The 24,024-nt window shown below is 38.8% G+C and overlaps 5 protein-coding genes and 1 long non-coding RNA gene across 14 annotated transcripts in view; 3 read left to right on the top strand and 3 right to left on the bottom strand.

Annotated features, from left to right (window-relative positions):
* Positions 1-433: 433 nt before the first annotated feature.
* On the bottom strand, positions 434-2,103 carry LOC113466726. Its single transcript, XM_026822393.1, has 3 exons — positions 1,983-2,103; positions 1,105-1,268; positions 434-918 (listed from the first exon to the last, which is right to left on the bottom strand). Exons 2-3 carry the CDS (start codon positions 1,106-1,108, stop codon positions 434-436), a joined length of 489 nt encoding a protein of 162 aa, XP_026678194.1. The 5' UTR covers positions 1,109-1,268; positions 1,983-2,103.
* Positions 2,104-2,514: 411 nt separating this feature from the next.
* Positions 2,515-3,927, bottom strand: LOC103507571. The gene is made up of 2 exons (XM_008472061.2): positions 3,109-3,927; positions 2,515-2,593 (listed from the first exon to the last, which is right to left on the bottom strand). The coding sequence occupies exons 1-2, from the start codon at positions 3,765-3,767 to the stop codon at positions 2,515-2,517; spliced, it is 738 nt and encodes a 245-aa protein (XP_008470283.1). The 5' UTR covers positions 3,768-3,927.
* A 1,672-nt stretch (positions 3,928-5,599) lies between these two features.
* LOC103507569 (caspase-1-like) lies at positions 5,600-7,773 on the top strand. Its single transcript, XM_026822399.1, has 3 exons — positions 5,600-5,853; positions 6,553-6,728; positions 7,625-7,773. Exons 1-3 carry the CDS (start codon positions 5,610-5,612, stop codon positions 7,763-7,765), a joined length of 561 nt encoding a protein of 186 aa, XP_026678200.1. The 5' UTR covers positions 5,600-5,609; the 3' UTR covers positions 7,766-7,773.
* Positions 7,774-10,517: 2,744 nt separating this feature from the next.
* LOC103507568 (caspase-1-like) lies at positions 10,518-13,702 on the top strand. Its single transcript, XM_026822392.1, has 4 exons — positions 10,518-10,584; positions 10,980-11,015; positions 13,028-13,287; positions 13,644-13,702. Exons 2-4 carry the CDS (start codon positions 10,999-11,001, stop codon positions 13,700-13,702), a joined length of 336 nt encoding a protein of 111 aa, XP_026678193.1. The 5' UTR covers positions 10,518-10,584; positions 10,980-10,998.
* A 2,108-nt stretch (positions 13,703-15,810) lies between these two features.
* Positions 15,811-24,024, bottom strand: part of LOC103507559 (RNA-binding protein squid) — a 28,426-nt gene continuing 20,212 nt past the window's right edge. For 2 of the 9 annotated variants that reach the window (XM_008472044.3, XM_008472048.3), the window contains one exon: positions 15,811-15,923. In XM_008472044.3, coding sequence (XP_008470266.1) covers positions 15,865-15,923 — 59 coding nt within the window. In that variant the 3' untranslated portion in view covers positions 15,811-15,864. Of the gene's footprint in view, positions 15,924-21,003; positions 21,321-22,797; positions 23,040-24,024 lie in introns of those variants that run through there. The other 7 variants (XR_001809459.2, XR_001809460.2, XR_001809462.2 and 4 more) reach the window with 7 other exon arrangements.
* LOC113466729 lies at positions 18,669-20,586 on the top strand. Its single transcript, XR_003391042.1, has 2 exons — positions 18,669-19,794; positions 20,231-20,586. It is a non-coding gene; the product is annotated as an uncharacterized LOC113466729 (long non-coding RNA).

The raw sequence follows: 24,024 nt of genomic DNA, 5'->3' as shown, positions 1-24,024 counted from the left end.
ATGAAATTTTGCCCTCAGAGTAAATTTTGGTGCAAAATAGTCCCTCTGGTGAGAAGATAATCAAATTACTGTCTAAATTTAACCTCGAAGTGAGACCCAGCCAGCCTAGTTAGCTTGGAGGGTAGAGCGCCTACCTTGTAAGCGCTAGGTCGCATGTTCGATTCCCGGGGTGTATTTTATCACAGATAGGGTTCGTTTTCGGCTAAACAGAAAGGCTGCCTTTTTCCGATTCTGTTTTCCTTCTCTCTTCGCTTTCGGGAGTTTCGGGACGGTAAGACCTTAGCAGTTACAGTTCCCTCTATCAAACCTCTTGAAAAAAAAAAAATGGTATTCCTTCAAAAGGTCCTTTTGAACCACTAGGACCTAACAGGACCTCATGTGTTTCATCTCGGATTAGCTAAACGTTATGGTTAGAGGTGTTGGAGAACCAGGATTAGAGACGGTTTCGTTTAGGTATGAAGAATTCCAAGTCTTCATCGCTGGAAGTGTCATTGACTGTGTTTTTGGTATTGGCAGGTTTAGAAACTATGGGAGGGTTCGTATTGATATCTGTATTATTGATTCCGTTCTCTTCTACATAGGACAGTTTTGATAACACAGACGTTGTTTGTGGCAATTTGGGTTTGGGATGTGTGTTCTCAAATAGACAACTTTGAACAATATTTCTCTGGTAATCCCTAATTGGATAGTTGGTTGGGTAGATGTAAGTTTCTCCCGAAGACAAAAAGAAACCTCTAGCATCATCACCTTGGTAGAAAATATCTGTTGTGGAGACATTGGGATCTTCATAAACAGAGGTCACTTTCTCAGCTTCTTCTAATTGTTTGAGACTGTCCCGTTTGATTTGTTCTATCATAGCTTTTTCAGATTCTTCATCAGTATCACTGACATCTTTCATGTCATCAGTATGCATTGATTCTGCAAAACAAATAGGAGAATACATTATTTACAATTATTTGTTAAGTAAGTAGGTAATATGGTATCTCTATCTTAAGTTATTTGAGCATGAACTCAGATGATCTCTCTTTCTAAAAAAAAAAGTTTTATCCCAGGGATTCCCCTCTCTTGTTCTTTAAACAACTTTGATAACTTATAGGTACTTACCCATTGTAAGTTACTTGTTTCTGAACTTGCAAAACTTTTGAGTGCGGAACTGTTTCACTTAACTTCAAACTTCCATTCCATGTTCTTAAAAGAAATAAGTCGTTTGGTAATTAGGTACCTACTTGATAATCCAGAGGCTTGAGTTTATATTGATTTTCCTGGAACTGAATAAAGTAGGTAAGTAGTTTCTTAATGTGAAAATCAAAGGTCTCATTTATATAAGAGTAGGTAGGTACCTATGTTGTTGTTGTTGTTATTTTTTTTTTTTTTTCTTTTTTTTGAAGTGGATGAACATGTATGCATCTACTTGGATATCTGAACCCTCAGCTTGATAAAGTAAATTAAAGCTACCTAGGTACATTTTTTTTTTTTTTTTTTTTTTTTTTGCAAGGGTTTATTTTAAATGGCAGGGTTCTCATTTATATGGGCTCTTCCACACAACCGCTAATTTTCCCTATTTAGGCTGTAATAATTTTGCTATGAAACAAATTATCTTCTTTCTAACTCCCCACCTCTATGAAATTGAATTGATGTGTCTGCTAGCCTCAGGGCCTGAACAGATTGTGCCCTTGCATTGAAAAGGTTGCTGCCCCTGGATTTAGGGTACCTAGAGCTCAATGGATACAGGCTGTGATGATACCATTGTCAAACCACCTGTAGATATTGACCGAGGAAAGGTCGAGTGGAACTGGAACTTTATCGAAGGTTGATCTAAAGGTATGTCCACACATAGTCGATTGGCATCGTTGATCAAAGTCAACTGAACAAATGAAAATGAACCATCCACACTGCCTCGACAACAAAACATAGATTCACCTATGTTTGGACAAAGGTTTGGACTTAAAGATAAGTGTTCAAAAGTGGTGTCCAAAACTTACCAAGTAGTTCTATCAATAATCAAATCGTATCCACAATCCGATGGAAATACTGGATGCTGGGATTAATCAGATTAATCTTACAAAATCAAAGGGGAAAGAGAAAACTTTTGAAATAGGTTTTTTAATTTTTTTCTTTTTCTTTTACAAAATGAAACTTTTAACTTTTTTGTAAATTTGTGAAAATGTTGGATTTGGACATTTGGAGGGAAAAATTCAAAATTTCAAAAAAGAAAAGTAAACAAAAAAAATTCCAGAGCGCCAACCCAACGGCTTATTTGAAAATTAAAAAATATATATTTTTTTTCTTCAGTTGGACAAAGTGGCTCAAATTTGGCTTCACTTTGCAGTAAGCCACCTTTCTTCACCTCCGTGAACGCTTTTGTTTATAAAATTTTTGAATGCATTTTGCTTGCATCTTGCATTGATGCTGTTGTATTCATTCATTTTTTTTTTTTTTTACTTTTTGAAATTTTGAATGATTTGAATCTCTGTAGTTACAGTAGTTTGCTGAGTTTGCAATTTTCATTTTTCTTTACGCTTCTTCCCTTGAATCTGATAAGTTACAAGTGGACAGGACGGGGATTTTGAACTTTGCGCTGTGCTGAGGCGACCTGAGAAATAGAATATGTATTATTTAGGACAGCAAAATACGAGTATACCACGCTAAATTTGGTGCCTTGACTTGGACTCGAACCCCCAACTTCCAGATTCAAAGTCCACCGTGTTAAGCACTGCACTACTGAGGTTGGTTGCTAAGTTACTTTCTAGGGCAGGGGTCGGCAACCCCGCGCCCGCGGGCCTGTTTTCCTGCGTCCGCGAAAATTCTCATTTTTATATGCAAGTTTACTTTTTTTCTTTCTTTGATATTGAGAAACAATGATAATTTTATTATTAAATAAAACGAAGTTATATCTTTTATTACAAGATATTTCAGTGTTTCACGAGAAAACGGCTCGACCGATTTTGATTTTTGTGGTCGTAAAGAAGAGTACTGAGGGTGACATGGGCTACTTAAATTTGTCACATTTCATCCTGATTCAAAATGGCAGGGCTTCAAGTTATGCTTGGGCCCGTACAAAGGACGGGTCGGGTCAACCACTAGTTTACTAATAAAAAGGTCTCTTACCTGACTGATTTCAAATACGCGCCCATGGTTTGGTCTCTATCCTGTTCATCGTCTATGAAGCTCGAATCCATTTCATCCTCGCTGCTATTGGTCAAATCATCATCACTCGACATACCCTGGCCATCCAGTACACTTACATCTGCCTCCTCTTCAATATACGGATTCGCTTTCTTCCTAACCTTCTTTCTCTGCTTCGGATTTCTAGGTTCACTCGGCTTGAAGTGTCTACTGGTTGGTTTGCTGCGAGGTTCATTAAGTTTGGGACGGGATTCATTTCGGGTGTCAGGTTTGCCAGTGGTTTTGAAGAAATACAAATCTTCGTCGTCTTCACTGGAGATACATAGGACGCTGGTATTGCTTGAGCTAGACTTGTCCAGGATTGATTTGTTTACTGAGCTAGATTCTTTGAGGATTGAGCTAGGTTGTCTGTTCAAGCCAGGTTCTTTCCTGGGTCGTTCAAAATCTTCCTTCTCTCTTCTTGTCAGCGTGGTTTTGGATACTTTCTGGCTAGGTTTCAAGTTACCTCGATTGCTCATGAGTACTTGGTTGGCATTGATCACATTGGGTTTAGGCTGGAAGTATTGTGACGTCACGGGCTCAGGTTCCTTGGAGACTTCGTTCAAGTTTTTCAGCCATTCCTCAAACTGAGCGTCTGTCATGCCTCCGAATTCTTGTTCCAAGTTTGTACTCGTTGTTGGTTGGGATGTTACGGTCGTTTCTCTCGAAAAAATTGGTGATGGCTTCGTTAAAGTGTTTGACGAGGTGGGTATTGAGGTTTTGGATGCAGACGGTCTAACATCTTGTGATGGTTTCGAAGCTTGTGATTGGTATGGCCGTTTCTCTCAAAGTGTTTGACGAGGTGGGTATTGAGGTTTTGGATGCAGACGGTCTAACATCTTGTGATGGTTTCGAAACTTGTGAATGGTATGGCCGTTTCTCTCAAAGTGTTTGACGAGGTGGGTATTGAGGTTTTGGATGCAGACGGTCTAACATCTTGTGATGGTTTCGAAGCTTGTGAAGTGAAGGGGGTTCGGGAGAAAGGTTTTGCAAAAGTCGTTGCTGACGGTTTTGTCTTAGCGGAAAACACCTCACCGTTATTCATAGGACCAAGTCGTTCATTTGCTGCCGCTAGGGAGCGTAGCAGTTCAAGTTCTTCTTCTGAATCATTCAAACTCAAATTCGATATACTGGTGTTTTTCTTCACTTGTGAATTCACGCTGTCGTTCGAGTTTGGAAAGGTCACCTTCGGTTTGCTTTTTACTTTGGATAGCAGAAGCGGTGACTTGGGAATTGCAACGGGATTCTTTTTCGGGTTTCGTTTAGGTATGAAGAATTCCAAGTCTTCATCGCTGGAAGTGTCATTGACTGTGTTTTTGGTATTGGCAGGTTTAGAAACTATACTCGGTTTGCTTTTTACTTTGGATAGCAGAAGCGGTGACTTGGGAATTGCAACGGGATTCTTTTTCGGGTTTCGTTTAGGTATGAAGAACTCCAAGTCTTCATCGCTGGAAGTGTCATTGACTGTGTTTATGGTATTGGCAGGTTTGGCTACTGTGGGAGGGTTCGTATTGCTATCTGTATTGATTCCGTTCTCTTCTACATAGGACAGTTTTGATAACACAGACGTTGTTTGTGGCAGTTTGGGTTTGGGATGTGCAAGATGTAGTGTTGAGGTGTAACTATGTATTAACGAGTGGTTGGTTTGTTGCATATCCAACATGAGTTCATCATCACTCGTGTCAACTATTTCCATGCCGTCTAGCTTACGTGGTGTCCGTTTCACGTTTAGGTTTTCTTTATTGCTCGAACTTGGAAATATATTTGCTTTGTTAGATACACTCGCTTTGAGATCACTAGATTTGTTATGTATACTATGACTAGGCATCACTCGTGTCAACTATTTCCATGCCGTCTAGCTTACGTGGTGTCCGTTTCACGTTTAGGTTTTCTTTATTGCTCGAACTTGGAAACATATTTGCTTTGTTAGATTCACTCGCTTTGAGATCACTAGATTTGTTATGTATACTATGACTGGTTAAATTTGATTCCTTCATTTTCTTTTCTCGCTCACATGCCATATCTACAAGTTGTGTCACGGTAAACATATTGGTTCCATCTAAGGTAGAGGCATTGGTTTTGTGCACCACCAGATCATTTTCATCAGAGTCACTATCAAATATGATTTCACATGAAGGCGACTTGTCTGGCCTGTCCTGACTTTTGGTCGGCGGAAATAGTTTGCCTGCGCTTTTGTAACTGGTGTCTTGGAATTTGGATTGGAGATTCATTTTCAGTATAATGATGCAAAGATGTGTATAGGTAAAACGAATAGGTAAGTTATAGGTAACAGTGATACCTAGGTATAGAACTATTAGGTGTATAAGTGATAACTAGGTAACTGTTGGGTGTATAATAATAATCCATTGAGTAGGTACCACTCAGTCAGGTGGTAAGTATAGGGTATATTGGTATATACCTACGCCGGTTTCGGGCGTACAAGGATGAAAGGCCCTGTGGCCAAATCCACAGTGGAGAAGGATGCTGACTATTATCGCATGGACCACAAACATCGAGGCCTGGCACTGATTTTCAATCATGAACATTTCGATTCCCCTCATTTGAAATCGCGCGCCGGGACTGGGGCAGATTTTGAAAACCTATACACGACACTAGTCAACTTGGGCTTTGTGGTGAAACCCTACCATGATCCAGAATTCAAAGTTATCCAAAATGCCATTGATGAAGGTAAAGATGCACTCATTCCTTCGCTCTTCTTTCCTCATTCCAATAAAGCCGGAGTCTTTTACTGAAAGCAACTTCGAATATAGCAAATATTTTCTGTCAAAAACACCAACTGCCAGCCCCTAGTTAGCTTGGTTAAAACTGCTATGGTCTTATCGTCCCGAAATCGAAGAGAGAAGGAAGACAGGATGAATTGATGTGTCTGCTAGCCTCAGGGCCTGAACAGATTGTGCCCTTGCATTGAAAAGGTTGCTGACCTCTGGATTAGGGTACCTAGAGCTTCAATGGATACAGGCTGTGATGATACCATTGTCAAACCACCTGTAGATATTGACCGAGGAAAGGTTGAGTTTAACTGGAACTTTATCAAAGGTTGATCTAAAGGTATGTCCACACATAGTCGATTGGCACCGTTGATCGCAGTCAACTGAACAAATGAACCATCCACACTGCCTCGACAACATAGATTCACCTATGTTTGGACGCGCGTATGCCTTGTAAGCGCTAGGCCGCAGGTTCGATTCCCGCCCGGTCTCGTGAGAAAAATGAGTAGCTATGTGATATAAATGTGCTTAGCGACCGGTGCCAGCATGGTAGGTAAACATTGGGTGATGGATTATTGAGACATTTGGAAAATGCTGCTGCACCAAAGTTGTGATATAATAACACAAAGAAATGGGATTCATTGATTTTTATTTTTAGCGGCAGAACAAGACTACACGGATGCGGACTGTTTTGTCATGGCTGTTCTCACTCACGGGGAAGATGGCATTCTGCACGCTAAAGATGTGCCATACAAACCTAAGAACCTGTGGTCCAAATTCACGGCCGATAATTGCCTCACCCTGGCTGGAAAACCCAAGCTATTCTTCATTCAGGTGAGTTCAATATAAAAATTCATTTTCAGAGGTTTTGATCTTACTTTTGAACAGGCAAGGCGGGATATGTGTGTAGGTAAACCAGCGGCAATCTGGAGATTGCGCTAAAAAAATAATAATGAGAAAAAAAGTTAGTTCTTATAGTCCCAAAAAGAAGAGAGGAGGCGGATAGGATAGGAGAATGCCAGCTATTCCGTGAACGAACCTTATCTGTTTAGCTTTAGAGTAAAGTTCGACCCGGGCGGGAATCAATCCGCGACTTAGCACGATAAGGTTGGTCTCACACTGCACGCGTAGACGTCCGACTTTGAGTAGCGCTTTTTCTCATGTACGACATATTTTGTTGCGCTAAGGCTAAACCATGGTAACTGTGTTCTTTGTAAAAGTATTGTTCTAAAGCTAATATCAATTAAAATGACTAAAAACCTATTTTTCGTCATACGAAACTGTTTGAGACCAATGCAACCACGATTCCCAGAGGTGCTCTCAAACATTCCAGATCAATAATCTCAGAATGCAGAGTAATGGGGATTCGATACTTTTTATCACACCACACTATACAAATGCAAGACTAGGAGCTCCAGATATAACTTGAACACAAAAAATGCCAGCAGTGTTACAGTCGAACCTTATCTGTTTAGAATAAAGTTCGACCCGGGCGGGAATCAATCCGCGACTTAGCACGATAAGGTTGGTCTCACACTGCACGCGTAGACGCGCGACTTTGAACAGCGCGTTTTGTCATGTACGACATTTGTTGAGCTAAGACTAAACCCGATAAACCATGGAAACTGTGTCCTTAGTAAAGTATTGTTAAAAAGGTAAATAATTATAAAACATTTCAGTCATAAGTCATAATACATAAAAAGTTATATATTTTTCAATTTTAATTTTAGGCCTGTCAAGGGGATAAGCTGGATGCTGGAGTTACAATCAGGACACAAGTAGATGGACATCCCAGCAATACCTACAGCATACCTTTGCATGCCGATTTCCTTATGGCTTACTCCACCATATCAGGTAATGAGAATACTTGAACATCGGCTTTCTTTTTTTATATCCTTTCCGACAACAAAACATAGATTCACCTATGTTTGGACAAAGGTTTGGACTTAAAGATAAGTGTTCAAAAGTGGTGTCCAAAACTTACCAAGTAGTTCTATCAATAATCAAATCGTATCCACAATCCGATGGAAATACTGGATGCTGGGATTAATCTTACAAAATCAAGGGGAAAGGGAAAACTTTTGTAATAGGTTTTTTTAATTTTTTTCTTTTACAAATACAAAATGAAATCATGAAACTTTTTTGTAAATTTGTGAAAATGTTGGATTTGAACATTTGGAGGGAAAAATTCAAAATTTCAAAAAAGAAAAGTAAACAAAAAAATTTCCAGAGCGCCAACCCAACGGCTTATTTGAAAATTAAAAAATATATTTTTTTTTCTTCAGTTGGACAAAGTGGCTCAAATTTGGCTTCACTTTGCAGTAAGCCACCTTTCTTCACCTCCGTGAACGCTTTTGTTTATAAATTTTTTGAATGCATTTGCATATGCACTTTGCTTGCATTGATGCTGTTGCATTCATTTATTTTTTTACTTTTTGAATCTCTGCAGTTTGCAATTTTCATTTTTCTTTACGCTTCTTCTCTTGAATCTGATAAGTTACAACCTTTCAACTAATTCCAGTGATTAGTGATATAGTGATTAATAAAACACCAAGAGTCCGTTTGCAGAAAAACACTCACCTACCATCCTTTGTGGTTTCTCATTCAGTCATCCAGCTCTGAAGAAAAAGTGATCTCATCAGACTGAAAAGAAAGCAAAAACCTTGCTGAACAGTCCCAGGTTTTCTTTAGTAGAGGTCTGTCCATCATACAAGATTGGGGGAATACTGAGCTCCTGTCTAACTTGGATCAAGGATATTTTCGTAAGTCAACCACTTCTTTGAAATAACTGTTATACCTGCAGACACAACTAAAGATATAGAAGCCAGACTAGTTAATTTGTTCGGTAGGATGTCTGCCTTGTAAGTGCTAGGTTGTGGGTTCAATTCCCACTCGGGGTGGACTTTATCCTGAATGAATAACATTTGTCCCCAGAGCGGCTGGCTTTCTCCTATCCTGCCTTCCCTCTTTCTTTAATTTTGGGATGATTAGTAATTACAGTTCCCTCTATCAAAACTCAAAAGAGAGAGAGATGGAAGATATTATAGCAAAGTCCCACTCGAGGTGGACTTTATCCTGAATGAATAACATTTGTTCTCAGAGCGGCTGGCTTTCTCCTATCCTGCCTTCCCTCTCTCTTTAATTTTGGGATGATTAGTAATTACAGTTCCCTCTATCAAAACTGAAAAGAGAGAGAGATAGAAGATATTATAGCAAAGGCTGATAGAAAAATTGGCTTCAGCAATGTTGTCTATGACTTTGTTGCTTCAAGTTTAATTTGTTCGGTAGGATGTCTGCCTTGTAAGTGCTAGGTTGTGGGTTCAATTCCCACTCGGGGTGGACTTTATCCTGAATGAATAATATTTGTTCTCAGAGCGGCTGGCTTTCTCCTATCCTGCCTTCCCTCTCTCTTTAATTTTGGGATGATTACTTAGTAATTACAGTTCCCTCTATCAAAACTCAAAAGAGAGAGAGATAGAAGATATTATGGCAAAAGCTGATAGAAAAATTGGCTTCAGCAATGTTGTCTATGACTTTGTTGCTTCAAGCAAACACAAAACCAAATACACCCTTTACATTTTTAACTGAATATCTTATCCCCCATTTTTTGCAGGTCATGTCATCAAATGTGAAGCAAACACAAAACCAAATACACCCTTTACATTTTTAACTGAATAACTTATCCCTCATTTTTTGCAGGTCATGTCATCGAATGTGGATACAAGTAACGGAGAATGCCAGACAGATGGCCATGAAAGTCATACTAACGGCAGTGCTGTGGGTAAAGATGAAGGAGACGTGTTGGGATTCAAGTAAGTGATTTATGTCACAGGATAAAATATAAGTATGACACCAAATGAAGCCAGGTCACCAGCCTAGTTAGCTTGGACAGTAGCTGCCTTGTATGAGCTAGGTCATAGGTTTGATTCTCACTAGGGAAAACTTGATCCTAAACAGATGAGGTTCATCCTCAAAACAACTGGCTTTCCTGTCTCTCTCTTCAATTTTGGGGATGCTATGATCTGAATTTTGAACAATCAATTTCTTTCTCTTCACCATCTAATTTACCTAGGTTGTAGATTCGTAGAAGCTTAACCCATCCTCTAGGGCTGTTTGCCCCTACACCTAAGGAATAAATGGGCTATTTTTGTGTGTAATTTACCTAGGTCCTCTAAACAGGTACCTACATCCTCTAGGGCTGTTTGCCCCTACACCTAAGGAATAAATGGGCTATTTTTGTGTGTAATTTACCTAGGTCCTCTAAACAGGTACCTACCTACAAAATCTTGACTGTAAAAGTAACCATTTAAAAAATCCCATCCTTTCTTTTCAGTTCAAAACATTCATCCATTATGAAGAATTTAAGTTGGTGAGCAAATTCAGGGTTTTTATTTTTGCACATTGTTCTAGGTTTTTGTTTACTTTAAAATCTTAACATTTAAAATGGTAGTACTATTACCCATAAAGACTTTCTCTTACAGTTTTGTTCCATTTAGGTTCCATTCTTTACCCCCGTTGTATCATCCTATCCAAGTCTCGGTTGATGTGAGGGAACTGAGCCTTGCTCTTCACATATTTATCTTTTGCAAGCATGACTAGAAATTTGGTCAAGGTTCCAGACAGATGGCCATGAAAGTCATACTAATGGCAGTGCTGTGGGTAAAGATGAAGGAGACGTGTTGGGATTCAAGTAAGTGATTTATATCACAGGATAAAATATAAGTATGACACCAAATGAAGCCAGGTCACCAGCCTAGTTAGCTAGGTCATAGGTTTGATTCTCAGTAGGGAAAACTTGATCCTAAACAGATGAGGTTCATTCTCAAATTGGCTGGCTTTCCTGTCTTTCTCTCTACAATTTTGGGTTGTTAATATATGACATGGATTTTGAACAATCAATTTCTTTCTCTTCACCATCAAATTTACCTAGGTTGTAGAAGCTCTACCCATCCTCTAGGGCTGTTTACCTCTACACCTAAACCTTGGCTATTTGTGTATGTAATTTACCTAGGTCCTCTAAACAGGTACCTACAAAATCTTGACTGTAAAAGTAACCATTGGAAAAATCCCATCCTTTCTTTTCAGTTCAAAACATTCATCCATTATGAAGAATTTAAGTTGGTGAGCAAATTCAGAGTTTTTATTTTTGCACATTGTTCTAGCTTTTTGTTTACTTTTAAATCTTAACATTTAAAATGATAGTAATATTACTCATAAAGACTATCTCTTACAGTTTTGTTCCATTTAGGTTTCAGTCTTTACTAAATGTATCTGACTAAACATTGGATTGCATGTGATGAAAATTTGAAAATCTTCTGAACTTTTATTTGGAATGTTGAGTTGAAGTAGCTGGAGAATTGTTAGATGTTTGTTAATTGGGTTTAGTTGTCATCAAAATTGCCTTCTTTATGCTGTTTGTTAGTTTATATCTTTTACAAAACACCTGTTTGCTTAGAAGTAAGAAATTTCTGTCATTGCAGTAATTGATTTGTTAGTTTATATCTTTTACAAAACACCTGTTTGCTTAGAAGTAAGAAATTTCTGTCATTGCAGTAATTGAAATATGTACTTACATACTTATCCTGAAAAACAAAAGTGTAACACAAAGAATTCCTCGGAACTTCTGTCAATTTGAAATGATGCCACCTTCCATGGTAGATTGGATTGAAAAATAGAAGATGAAGAAGAATTTATTTACAAATTAACATAGAAGGTTAGCAAATTTGTTAGTTTATATCTTTTACAAAACACCTGTTTGCTTAGAAGTAAGAAATTTCTGTCATTGCAGTAATTGAAATATGTACTTACATAGGTACTTATCCTGAAAAACAGAAGTGTAACACAAAGAATTCCTTGGAACTTAAGTCAATTTGAAATAATGTCACCTTCCATGGTAGATTGGTTTGAAAAATAGAAGAAAAAGAATTTATTTAACATAGAAGGTTAGCAAACTGGATTAGTGTGCTCCATCCTTGGAAATCTTTCATAACAAAATTATACCAGCATACCAAGGATAGGTTGGATGAGCATGATGTATACTTGACTAGTAACATTGAACTTGATCAATTCATGTTCAATGCATGATACTTATCCTGAAAAACAAAAGTGTAACACAAAGAATTCCTCGGAACTTCTGTCAATTTGAAATGATGCCACCTTCCATGGTAGATTGCATTGAAAAATAGAAGATGAAGAAGAATTTATTTACAAATTAACATAGAAGGTTAGCAAACTGGATTAGGGTGCTCCATCCTTGGAAATCTTTCTTAACAAAATTATACCAGCATAACAAGGATAGGTTGGATACTTGAGCATGATTTATACTTAACTGGTAACATTGAACTTGATTAATTCATGTTCAATGCATGTTTAATAGAAAATATATAGGTACCTACTCACTTGACATCTTGATAAGCATACGAAAATAAATGCCTGAATTTGTTTTATGTTAATAATATAAAAAAAAAAAAATCAGGAAATATGATTGTATATCCAGCATCTTTACATGATATAACCTACTTATGGAGAAGCTTACTTAGCAGAAACTAGGGGGGGGGGAGATCAAGTAGGTACTAATGAGGACTTAGGTACTTGCCCAAAACTTACAACTTATTGATAAAGAGAAAGTTTTGAGGGAAAGAAGTGAGAGGTGCAATGGTACAAGTAAAAAAAAAAAGTTTAAACTGGTCTTAGCTTTCTAAAATGATCAATTTTTTGTCTCCCTGTGCTTTCAGTTTCGGGCGTAATCAACCTTGGGTATATTTGGCCACACTTGAGTGATGGGTACTTGTCACCATTAATTTTACCTCTATTGGCATATCCGTCCATGATGCCTATCAATTGAGGATCAATAAAATGTTCTATGCATTGATTTCAGTAGTGGTTAGTTTGATGGAATTTGGATCTGGTTGGTAGTTTCAATACTTTGAATCCATGTGCAGCAAAAGCTGGGGGGGGGGGTAAGATCAAGTACTAATGGGGACTTAGGTACTTGCCCAAAACTTACAACTTATTGATAAAGAGAAAGTTTTGAGGGGAAGAAGTGAGAGGTGCAATGGTATAAGTAAAAAAAAAAGTTTAAACTGGTCTTAGCTTTCTAAAATGAACAATCTTTTTGTCCCCTGTGCTTTCAGTTTTGGGCGTACAAGGATGAAAGGCCCCGTGGCCAAATCTACAGTGGAGAAGGATGCTGACTATTATCGCATGGACCACAAACATCGCGGCTTGGCTCTGATTTTCAATCATGAACATTTCGATTCCCCTCATTTGAAATCGCGCGCCGGAACTGGCGCAGATTTTGAAAATCTCTACACGACACTAGTCAACTTGGGCTTTGTGGTGAAACCCTACCATGATCCAGAATTCAAAGTGATCCAAAATGCCATTGATGAAGGTAAAGATGCACTCATCCTTTCCCTCTTCTTTCCTCATTCCAATAAAGCCGGAGTCTTTTACTGAAAGCAACTTCGAATATAGCAAATATTTTCTGTCAAAAACACGAACTACCAGCCCCTAGTTGGCTTGGTTGGTAGCGCGTATGCCTTGTAAGCGCTAGGCCGCAGGTTCGATTCCCGCCCGGTCTCGTGAGGAAAATGAGTAGCTATGTGATATAAATGTGCATAGCGACCGGTGCCAGCATGGTAGGTAAACATTGGGTGATGGATTATTGAGATATTTGGAAAATGCTGCTGCACCAAAGTTGGTATATAATAACACAAAGAAACGGGATTCGTTCATTTTTATTTTTAGCGGCAGAACAAGACTACACGGATGCGGACTGTTTTGTCATGGCTGTTCTTTGTGCATAGCGACCGGTGCCAGCATGGTAGGTAAACATTGGGTGATGGATTATTGAGATATTTGGAAAATGCTGCTGCACCAAAGTTGTGATACAATAACACAAAGAAACGGGATTCAGTTTTGGGCGTACAAGGATGAAAGGCCCTGTGGCCAAATCCACAGTGGAGAAGGATGCTGACTATTATCGCATGGACCACAAACATCGGGGCCTGGCTCTGATTTTCAATCATGAACATTTCGATTCCCCTCATTTGAAATCGCGCGCCGGGACTGGCGCAGATTTTGAAAACCTCTACACGACACTAGTCAACTTGGGCTTTGTGGTGAAACCCTACCATGATCCAGAATTCAAAGTTATCCAAAATGCAATTGATGAAGGTAAAGATGCACTCATCCCTTCCCTCTTCTTACCTCATTCCAATAAAGCCGGAGTATTTTACTGAAAGCAACTTCGAATATAGCGAATATTTTCTGTCAAAAACACCAACTGTGACATAGGACTAATAGGCAAAGGTCAATCGACCTTGTTTACTCAGGTAAAGGAACAAATATTATCAAGGACAACATTGAAAACAACGTGAAATCTGACGTCACAACTCTTCGAACTTTTTCATTAGAACGACAATTAAAAATTGAATTTTCGACCTTTTAAAGTTACTTTTTCGGATTTTCGACCTCAGATTTAGATTTTTCACAACTTTTTACGTAGGAATCGATCTTTTATTAAAAATATTTTCCCAATGGCAACTCCTCCATCGCGTTAGGTCCCGGGTTCAAAACGACCACATTGCTGTACTATCCCGTTTGACCTTTACTAGACCATCACGTGACATAAGGATAGCGGTCATAGAGATGGCAGCGTTCGGCCAGAATAGTTCCTGGACAGAGAACACACCCAAATCGGGCACACTTGTACTTGACAGTATTTGTGTGACCGACAGGATGCACTCTCTTTGACGTCCAGAGTTTGCTGTACTTCCCTCGGTGCACTAACAGTACTGTCCTTGTCAGTCAAGCGTTTCTGCGCATTTTGACGTGAAATCTAACGTCACAACTCTTTGAACTTTTTCATTAGAACGGCAATTAAAAATTGAATTTTCAACCTTTTAAAGTTACTTTTTTGGAGTTTTGACCTCAGATATAGATTTTTCACAACTTTTTACGTATCAGGATGCACTCTCTTTGACGTCCAGAGTTTGCTGTACTTCCCTCGGTGCACTATCAGTACTGTCCTTGTCAGCGAGTCACACTGCATAACACAATGTGACCACGGCTGACTGCAGAATGATTCTTAATGTGCAGGAAGCGAGAATGAAATAACTACCCGACTTGATTTTAAAATTGAAAAGGATTACCTACTTTAAAAAAAAAAAAGTTTTGATAGAAAGAAAACTCTCAACATTTTAAATAGCCTTCACCTTAACACATATAATACAGGTCCGTAAAAGTTGACTTCCAACTTTTTCATGACTAGGTAAGAATCTTAGCACATCTAACACATAAATTTAGCTAGCCTGTCTTACCAAGAGCACATAAAACATACTTCAACATCTACAAAACTTTTTTTTTTTCTGCTGATTTGGTTTTGGCTCAGTAGGATCCATTGGTTTGCTAATCAGTTTGAATTCATAGCGTATATTGTTGCAATCATCATGGACAAAACCAAATCAGACAATAGTTCACTCCAATGTATTATGAGGAAAGTGGATACAGCACAGGATTGTTAATGTTCAAGATTATTAACAAATGGAGGGATTAGTTCATGAAGAAAAGCAAGTGGAGAACTACTAAAAGAATAATAATAATAATAAAAAAAATCTTGTAGCAGCATAGCATGTTACTCTTCCTTCGTAAGCTAATACCTTAACCCCAGGGATGAAAACAAAAATCAAGTCAAGAGAAAAGAGAGACAAATAAACAGAGAGACAGGGGGAGACTGTACATTCAGAACATTCAAGAGCAATAACCAAGGTCAAGTAATTAAAAGAAGAAAGCTAATTGAAAAAGAAAAAAAAAATATTCAACTTGAATCAAGAAAAAAATAAAAAAACGTACAAGACTTTTTTGTTTACTCACCAAAGTTTTAATTAAGTAACACGAGGTTTTTGAATTATGAGGGGGGCAGGAGGAAGAAGAGAGAGTAAACAGGGGCGTGAGAGGGTTTTGAAATTTAGTAAGGGGCATGTCGAGCCCCCCCTCGTCCTCCTCTGCTCTGCTTGCCTCCATAACCTGCAAAGTGATAAGCACACAGGTGGGGGTGAAAAACGATTAGGATTCAATTCAAATGTGTCAAACTTTACGATCAACAAGTAATAATACTTCAAATCAATCAATTATTTCAAACAAACAGAGCTAGTAACAGAAAAGTTTTAACTTCAAGCAACATTTGCTTGTTCTCTTGGCATGTCTCTTATTCTGAATGAGCTGGGGAGCTCTTTGTCATCTCTTGGCTCTTTTTTAAACTGAACAAAGTGTAGACAAAATTCATATGTGGGGCTGAGGAAGCCTCATCACCTGGTACTTGATAATATAAATAATTATTCAAGGAGTTTTTTGCCCGATTATTGTTCCATATATAATTTCAGAATATTTACTTCTCAAATCATGTGAGAATCTATTCTTTGTCATGGAAATCCAAAAATGGGGGCATAAAAAGAAGGGAAACTGTTAAACTCTCACAAGAAAATCTAAAACATCAATTATTTGAGGTTAAAAAAGAGCTGAAAAACATCTGCGTTTGCCTGAGAACTGCGAATATCGCGAACAAAACGCAAATACCGCGAACAAACCGCGGATACCGCGAAAAAAAACCGCGGGTACCGCGAACAAACCGCGGATACCGCGAACAAACCGCGGATACCGCGAACAAACCGCGGATACCGCGAACAAACCGCGGATACCGCGAACAAACCGCGGATACCGCGAACAAACCGAATAGGTGACTTATCACAGAAGAATCGATGAGGACCTTCTACTTATGAAAATGAAGGGGAAATGAGTAAATTAAGTCCAAACTTCAAACCTATGGCCAAAATGTAGGAGAATCCTCCCCTCAACCCCCTACATTTCCCCTGACCCCCTACATGGTTTTTGGTAGTAGGGGGTCAAGGGGAGGTTTCTTCAGACCTAGATTTTTGTCAGAGCTCATTCTCTCTTCTGCTTTCAGACTGGAAGGTTCTCTCTGCTCCCTCTCTCCTCTGTGTATCTCCCAAATATTTCAACATGATTTTTTTTTTCAACAAGAGTTTCCATTAGAGTATTTAAGATGACCAAGGAGTCTTTCCTATGTAAGTTTTCACGAGAAACCAATCGGTGTTATCGGTGTACATGTAAGGTTTCTAGGATAATATAAAAAAAAGGTCAACCTTTAGTCAATTTACATCTATAACCTTTCCAAAGAAATTAGTGAATTCTCACCTACATGGCTGCCCAAATTCAAATTCCAAACAAAAGGAAGTTGCGTACTTGAGCAGAAATTTAACACTATCATGGCTATCCGACTCAAAAAAGCAAACTAGAGCATTCTCTCACCTATAAGCATTAAGCACTTATGACCCCTGAGCTAACCGTTTTACTGTAGGGAACTTTAGCAACCTCTTGGACAATACAGACCAGAAGGCATTTCGAAGCATTCTTCAGACCTAGATTTTTGTCAGAGCTCATTCTCTCTTCTGCTTTCAGACTGGAAGGTTCTCTCTGCTCCCTCTCTCCTCTCTGTGTTATCTCCAAATATTTCAAAATTATTATTTTTTTTTTTTTTTCAACAAGAGTTTTCATTAGAGTATTTAAGATGACCAAGGAGTCTTTCCTATGTAAATTTTCACGAGAAACCAATCGGTGTACATGTAAGGTTTCTAGGATAATATAAAAAAAGGTCAACCTTTGGTCAATTTACATCTATGTATAACCTTTCCAAAGAAATTAGTGAATTCTCACCTACATGGCTGCCCAAATTCAAATTCCAAGCACTTATGACCCCTGAGCTAACCGTTTTACTGTAGGGAACTTTAGCAACCTCTTAGACAATACAGACCAGAAGGCATTTCGCAATACTTTGGATCCATGTGAGTGAGATTTAGATCTGAATCATTTTATGTAACCTTGGTGTGATGGACCAATGGGTCCAAATGGACTGATTTTCTTTCGAAGTATTTATTTTTGAGAACAATTTTTTTTCTTATGAACCAATTTTCACTTTTATATACATTTTACGTTTTTTATAGAAATGTAATTGTAAATTTTTACCTCCTTTAGAACATTGTTCTTTTCAATCTACCCATCTATTTTTAAATAAAATCTTTGGAAAATAAATGTAGAACCGAAGTTTTTCATTTTTCCTATCTTCAGAGAACCAATTGAAAAATTATTTAACAAACTGCTCTCAACACCTTAGAAGAACTGCACCTGAAATACTCCAAGATATTCCTAGTTGATCAGCCAAAAATTCGTCAGTGACTGAAATTCGCTTGAAATGTGTGATCACAGGCAAATTCGTAACTAAGAACTGCACCTGAAATACTCCAAGATATTCCTAGTTGATCAGCCAAAAATTCGTCAGTGACTGAAATTCGCTTGAAATGTGTGATCCACAGGCAAACTCGTAACCTCATAAAAAACAGAACCTAGTTGAAATAACAAGAGAATAATGTGTTTTGTATATAAAAAAAGTACTGTATTTTCTGTAGTTTGTCGTCGTAAATTAATAATACCACTATGGATAGACTGTATCCAACACATTGGTAAAACTCTCAGGACTCGAATGTACCCATGACAGATACGTTAGGTTCTGTTCACAAATGCCCAAAAATATTATATTCCCCTACAGTGGCCTTCTGGGTAAACTGATCATTTCAGAGACCAAAACAAAAAGCATTTTGCCTAACAACAACAATAGAGGAAAAATCAGATATAAATGTATCTTTTGTCACTTGAGAATTCTAGAATTACAAAATATGGATAAACTGTATCCAACACATTGGTAAAACTCTCAGGACTCGAATGTACCCATGACAGATACGTTAGGTTCTGTTCACAAATGCCCGAAAATATTATATCCCCTACAGTGGCCTTCTGGGTAAACTGACCATTTCAGAGACCAAAACAAAAAGCATTGGCCTAACAACAACAATAGAGGAAAAATCAGATATAAACGTATTTTTTGTCACTTGAGAATTCTAGAAATACAAATGGTCGGGAATCAAAACTGGCAGGGACATTGGAATTTTGGGCATTTGCCAACAGATAGCTGTCAAAATAACTTATTCGACCGAAAACAATCAGAGACCATGAACAAAACGATCTTCTATTGCGGAGGAGCGGAAAGTCGAATTCCGCTTTCAATAGTAGACGGAAAAATAAACCAGAAGAAAAAAATGCTTCGAAGTTCAAAAACCATGGTCTCTGAGAATTCACAGGTGTATATAAAAAAAGTACATCTACAAAATACACAAATAATATATAGGTAGTATAAAAATCATAACACTGAAAATATAGAAGAAGAAAAACAAAAATAATATACAAAAGAGGGATAGGTGAGAATTAGCAGTTGGGATATGGATGCAATGCACACAAATGCATTATGCAGGTATAAACTTGCACTGGGTCGACATAAACTACTAACCAAGACATGTCTGGTATAAGAAGTTATGAAGGAACTCTCTAGGTGAAAAGTTTCCAAGGAATTTTTTCAAGGTCTAAAAGCAACTGCCTTTTATCCTACCATTAGAAAGATCCATTGCTTTCAGGCCGTTACGGCACAGGTCATGACAATAGGGTTGTAACCAATTTGCATTTTCTACTGCTGAAAATATTTGGAGGGATCAGTGTTACAGTTTCATCTATCTAAAGGGGGGAGAGGGTAGGATATACAAAGGGAATCACACTAATAATAAACAATGAGGTATCAGATAAGCTGTACAGGATCTGTCCACGGTAGTACAACATACACTCCATTCATTCAACTAGATGTAGCTGAGGTGTAGTGGAACACCAAGGCTGTGGTTACACTGGCTCATATTCGTTGTTGTATGACTAAAAGGCTAAAAACCTATTTTTCGTCATACGAAACTGTTTGAGACCAATGCAACCACGATTCCCAGAGGTGCTCTCAAACATTCCAGATCGAAAATCTCAGAATGCAGAGTGATGGGGATTCGATACTTTTTCATCACACCACACTATACAATTGCAAGACTAGGAGCTCCAGATATAACTTGAACACAAGGCACAATCCCCTGTGCCTTTTCAGTTTCCCAGATCGAACATGATTGTCAATATATTGAGATCTATACACTAGGTGGGAGAATATCGCAAGTCAAGGATCAAAATTCTCGTAATAAATCTCAAAATACTGAAGATCTACACACTTCCGAGGAATTACTCCGCGACATGGCCCCATTCCCTATAGGAGCTTCTAGTGAGGTATAACTTGATGGCATTTTGACTGGGGTGGGAGCGGGAAGTTGGGTTCTCATCACTGTTGTGGTTTTTGGCTCCCAGCAGAATCATTATCACCCCGGTCACGTCGACTTCCAGAGGTGCTCTCAAACATTCCAGATCAATAATCTCAGAATGCAGAGTAATGGGGATTCGATACTTTTTATCACACCACACTATACAATTGCAAGACTAGGAGCTCCATATATAACTTGAACACAAGATTGTGGCACAATCCCCTGTGCCTTTTCAGTTTCCCAGATCGAACATGATTGTCAATATATTGAGATCTATACACTAGGTGGGAGAATATCGCAAGTCAAGGATCAAAATTCTCGTAATAAATCTCAAAATACTGAAGATCTACACACTTCCGAGGAATTACTCCGCGACATGGCCCCATTCCCTATAGGAGCTTCTAGTGAGGTATAACTTGATGGCATTTTGACTGGGGTGGGAGCGGGAGGTTGGGTTCTCATCACTGTTGTGGTTTTTGGCTCCCAGCAGAATCATTATCACCCCGGTCACGTCGACTTCGGCGAGAGGAGGAGTTGCTTGGACCATAGGACCCGTACGACATACCTGACAACACAACACAAGATATTTCATGAGTTAAGAGGGAAGAACAGAGATGTCACCAGTCATTGTAAATTGTACAGTAGGTATTCAAAATTGAGTAGAAAAAAACACAAAGGTTAGGTTTATTAAAAATTGAGCCATACAGAGAAACAGAAATTATGTTATACCAGAGATCTACCAGAGATCCCAAGTTCATTTAATTCATAAAAAAGTAAAGGTTTGTAGAGTATCCCTGTGTGGTCATCATTGACTTCCTACACAAGATTGTGGCACAATCCCCTGTGCCTTTTCAGTTTCCCAGATCCAACATGATTGTCAATATATTGAGATCTCTACACTAGGCGGGAGAATATCGCAAGTCAAGGATCAAAATTCTCGTAATAAACTGAAGATCTACACACTTCCGAGGAATTACTCCGCGACATGGCCCGATTCCCTACAGGAGCTTCTAGTGAGGTATAACTTGATGGCATTTTGACTGGGGTGGGAGCGGGAAGTTGGGTTCTCATCACTGTTGTGGTTTTTGGCTCCCAGCAGAATCATTATCACCCCGGTCACGTCGACTTCGGCGAGAGGAGGAGTTGCTTGGACCATAGGACCCGTACGACATACCTGACAACACAACACAAGATATTTCATGAGTTAAGAGGGAAGAACAGAGATGTCACCAGACAGTCATTGTAAATTGTACAGTAGGTATTCAAAATTGAGTAGAAAAAAAAAACACAAAGGTTAGGTTTATTAAAAATTGAGCCATTCAGAAAAACAGAAATTATGTTATATAAAACTATCTACCAGAGATCTCAAGTTCATTTAATCCATAAAAAAAGTAAAGGTTTGTAGAGTATCCCTGTGTGGTCATTGACTTCCTACAGTCTATATCTATGTCTAACTGATGAGTTCAAATAAAAACGCAATGTGTCTTGGACTTCCTACAGTCTATATCTATGTCTAACTGATGAGTTCAAATAAAAACGCAATGTGTCTGAGACAGCTTCTAGGCTAAAAGTTCATGTTGAAATTAATAGTTCAACATGAGCCTGTAAACCTGAGGACCTAACAAAGGTCTTGTACGACAGACGACTACATTGCTGTACTATCCCGTTTGACCTTTACTAGACCATCACGTGACATAAGGATAGCGGTCATAGAGATGGCAGCGTTCGGTCAGAATAGTTCCTGGACAGAGAACACACCCGAATCGGACACACTTGTACTTGACAGTATTTGCGTGACCGACAGGATGCACTCTCTTTGACGTCCAGAGTTTGCTGTACTTCCCTCGGTGCACTATCAGTACTGTCCTTGTCAGCGAGTCACACTGCATGACACAATGTGACCACGGCTGACTGCAGAATGATTCTTAATGTGCAGGAAGCGAGAATGAAATAACTACCCGACTTGAATTTAAAATTGAAAAGGATTACCTACTAAAAAAAAGTACTGATAGAAAGAAAACTCTCAACGTTTTAAATAGCCTTCACGTTAACACGTATAATACAGGTCCGTAAAAGTTGACTTCCAACTTTTTCGTGACTAGGTAAGAATCTTAGCACACCGAACACATTAATTTAGTTAGCCTGTCTTACTAAGAGCACATGAAAAATATACTTCAACATCTACATTTTTTTTCTTCTGATTTAGTTTTGGCTCAGTAGGATCCATTGGTTTGCTAATCAGTTTGAATTCATAGCGTATATTGTTAAAAATCATCATGGACAAAACCAAATCAGACATTAGTTCACTCGCACAGGATCGTTAATGTTCAAGATTATTAACAAATGGAGGGATTAGTTCATAGAAAAGAAGCAAGTGGATGCCAACTACTACAAGAATAGAAAAAAATCTTGTAGAAGCATAGCATGTTACTCTTCCTTCGAAAGTTAATACCTTAACCCCAGAGATATAAACAAAAATCAAGTCTAAGAGAAAAGAGAGACAGGGGGAGACTGTACATTCAGAACATTCAAGAGCAATAACCAAGGTCAAGTAATTAAAAGAAGAAAGCTAATTGAAAAAGAAAAAAAAAATATTCAACTTGAATCAAGAAAAAAATAAAAAAACGTACAAGACTTTTTTGTTTACTCACCAAAGTTTTAATTAAGTAACACGAGGTTTTTGAATTATGAGGGGGGCAGGAGGAAGAAGAGAGAGTAAACAGGGGCGTGAGAGGGTTTTGAAATTTAGTAAGGGGCATGTCGAGCCCCCCCTCGTCCTCCTCTGCTCTGCTTGCCTCCAGAGAGTAAACAGGGGCGTGAGAGGGTTTTGAAATTTAGTAAGGGGCATGTCGAGCCCCCCCTCGTCCTCCTCTGCTCTGCTTGCCTCCGTAACCTGCAAAGTGATAAGCACACAGGTGGGGGTGAAAAACGATTAGGATTCAATTCAAATGTGTCAAACTTTACGATCAACAAGTAATAATACTTCAAATCAATCAATTATTTCAAACAAACAGAGCTAGTAACAGAAAAGTTTTAACTTCAAGCAACATTTGCTTGTTCTCTTGGCATGTCTCTTATTCTGAATGAGCTGGGGAGCTCTTTGTCATCTCTTGGCTCTTTTTTAAACTGAACAAAGTGTAGACAAAATTCATATGTGGGGCTGAGGAAGCCTCATCACCTGGTACTTGATAATATAAATAATTATTCAAGGAGTTTTTTGCCCGATTATTGTTCCATATATAATTTCAGAATATTTACTTCTCAAATCATGTGAGAATCTATTCTTTGTCATGGAAATCCAAAAATGGGGGCATAAAAAGAAGGGAAACTGTTAAACTCTCACAAGAAAATCTAAAACATCAATTATTTGAGGTTAAAAAAGAGCTGAAAAACATCTGCGTTTGCCTGAGAACTGCGAATATCGCGAACAAAACGCAAATACCGCGAACAAACCGCGGATACCGCGAAAAAAAACCGCGGGTACCGCGAACAAACCGCGGATACCGCGAACAAACCGCGGATACCGCGAACAAACCGCGGATACCGCGAACAAACCGCGGATACCGCGAACAAACCGCGGATACCGCGAACAAACCGCGGATACCGCGAACAAACCGCGGATACCGCGAACAAACCGCGGATACCGCGAACAAACCGCGGATACCGCGAACAAACCGCGGATACCGCGAACAAACCGCGGATACCGCGAACAAACCGCGGATACCGCGAACAAACCGCGGATACCGCGAACAAACCGCGGATACCGCGAACAAACCGCGGATACCGCGAACAAACCGCGGATACCGCGAACAAACCGCGGATACCGCGAACAAACCGCGGATACCGCGAACAAACCGCGGATACCGCGAACAAACCGC

This window comes from Diaphorina citri, unplaced genomic scaffold (assembly GCF_000475195.1).
Source record: "Diaphorina citri unplaced genomic scaffold, Diaci psyllid genome assembly version 1.1 scaffold322, whole genome shotgun sequence".
NCBI lineage: Eukaryota > Metazoa > Arthropoda > Insecta > Hemiptera > Psyllidae > Diaphorina > Diaphorina citri.
The sequence above is the reverse complement of the archived record's forward strand: the minus strand, read 5'-3'. Positions and strand labels throughout refer to the sequence as shown.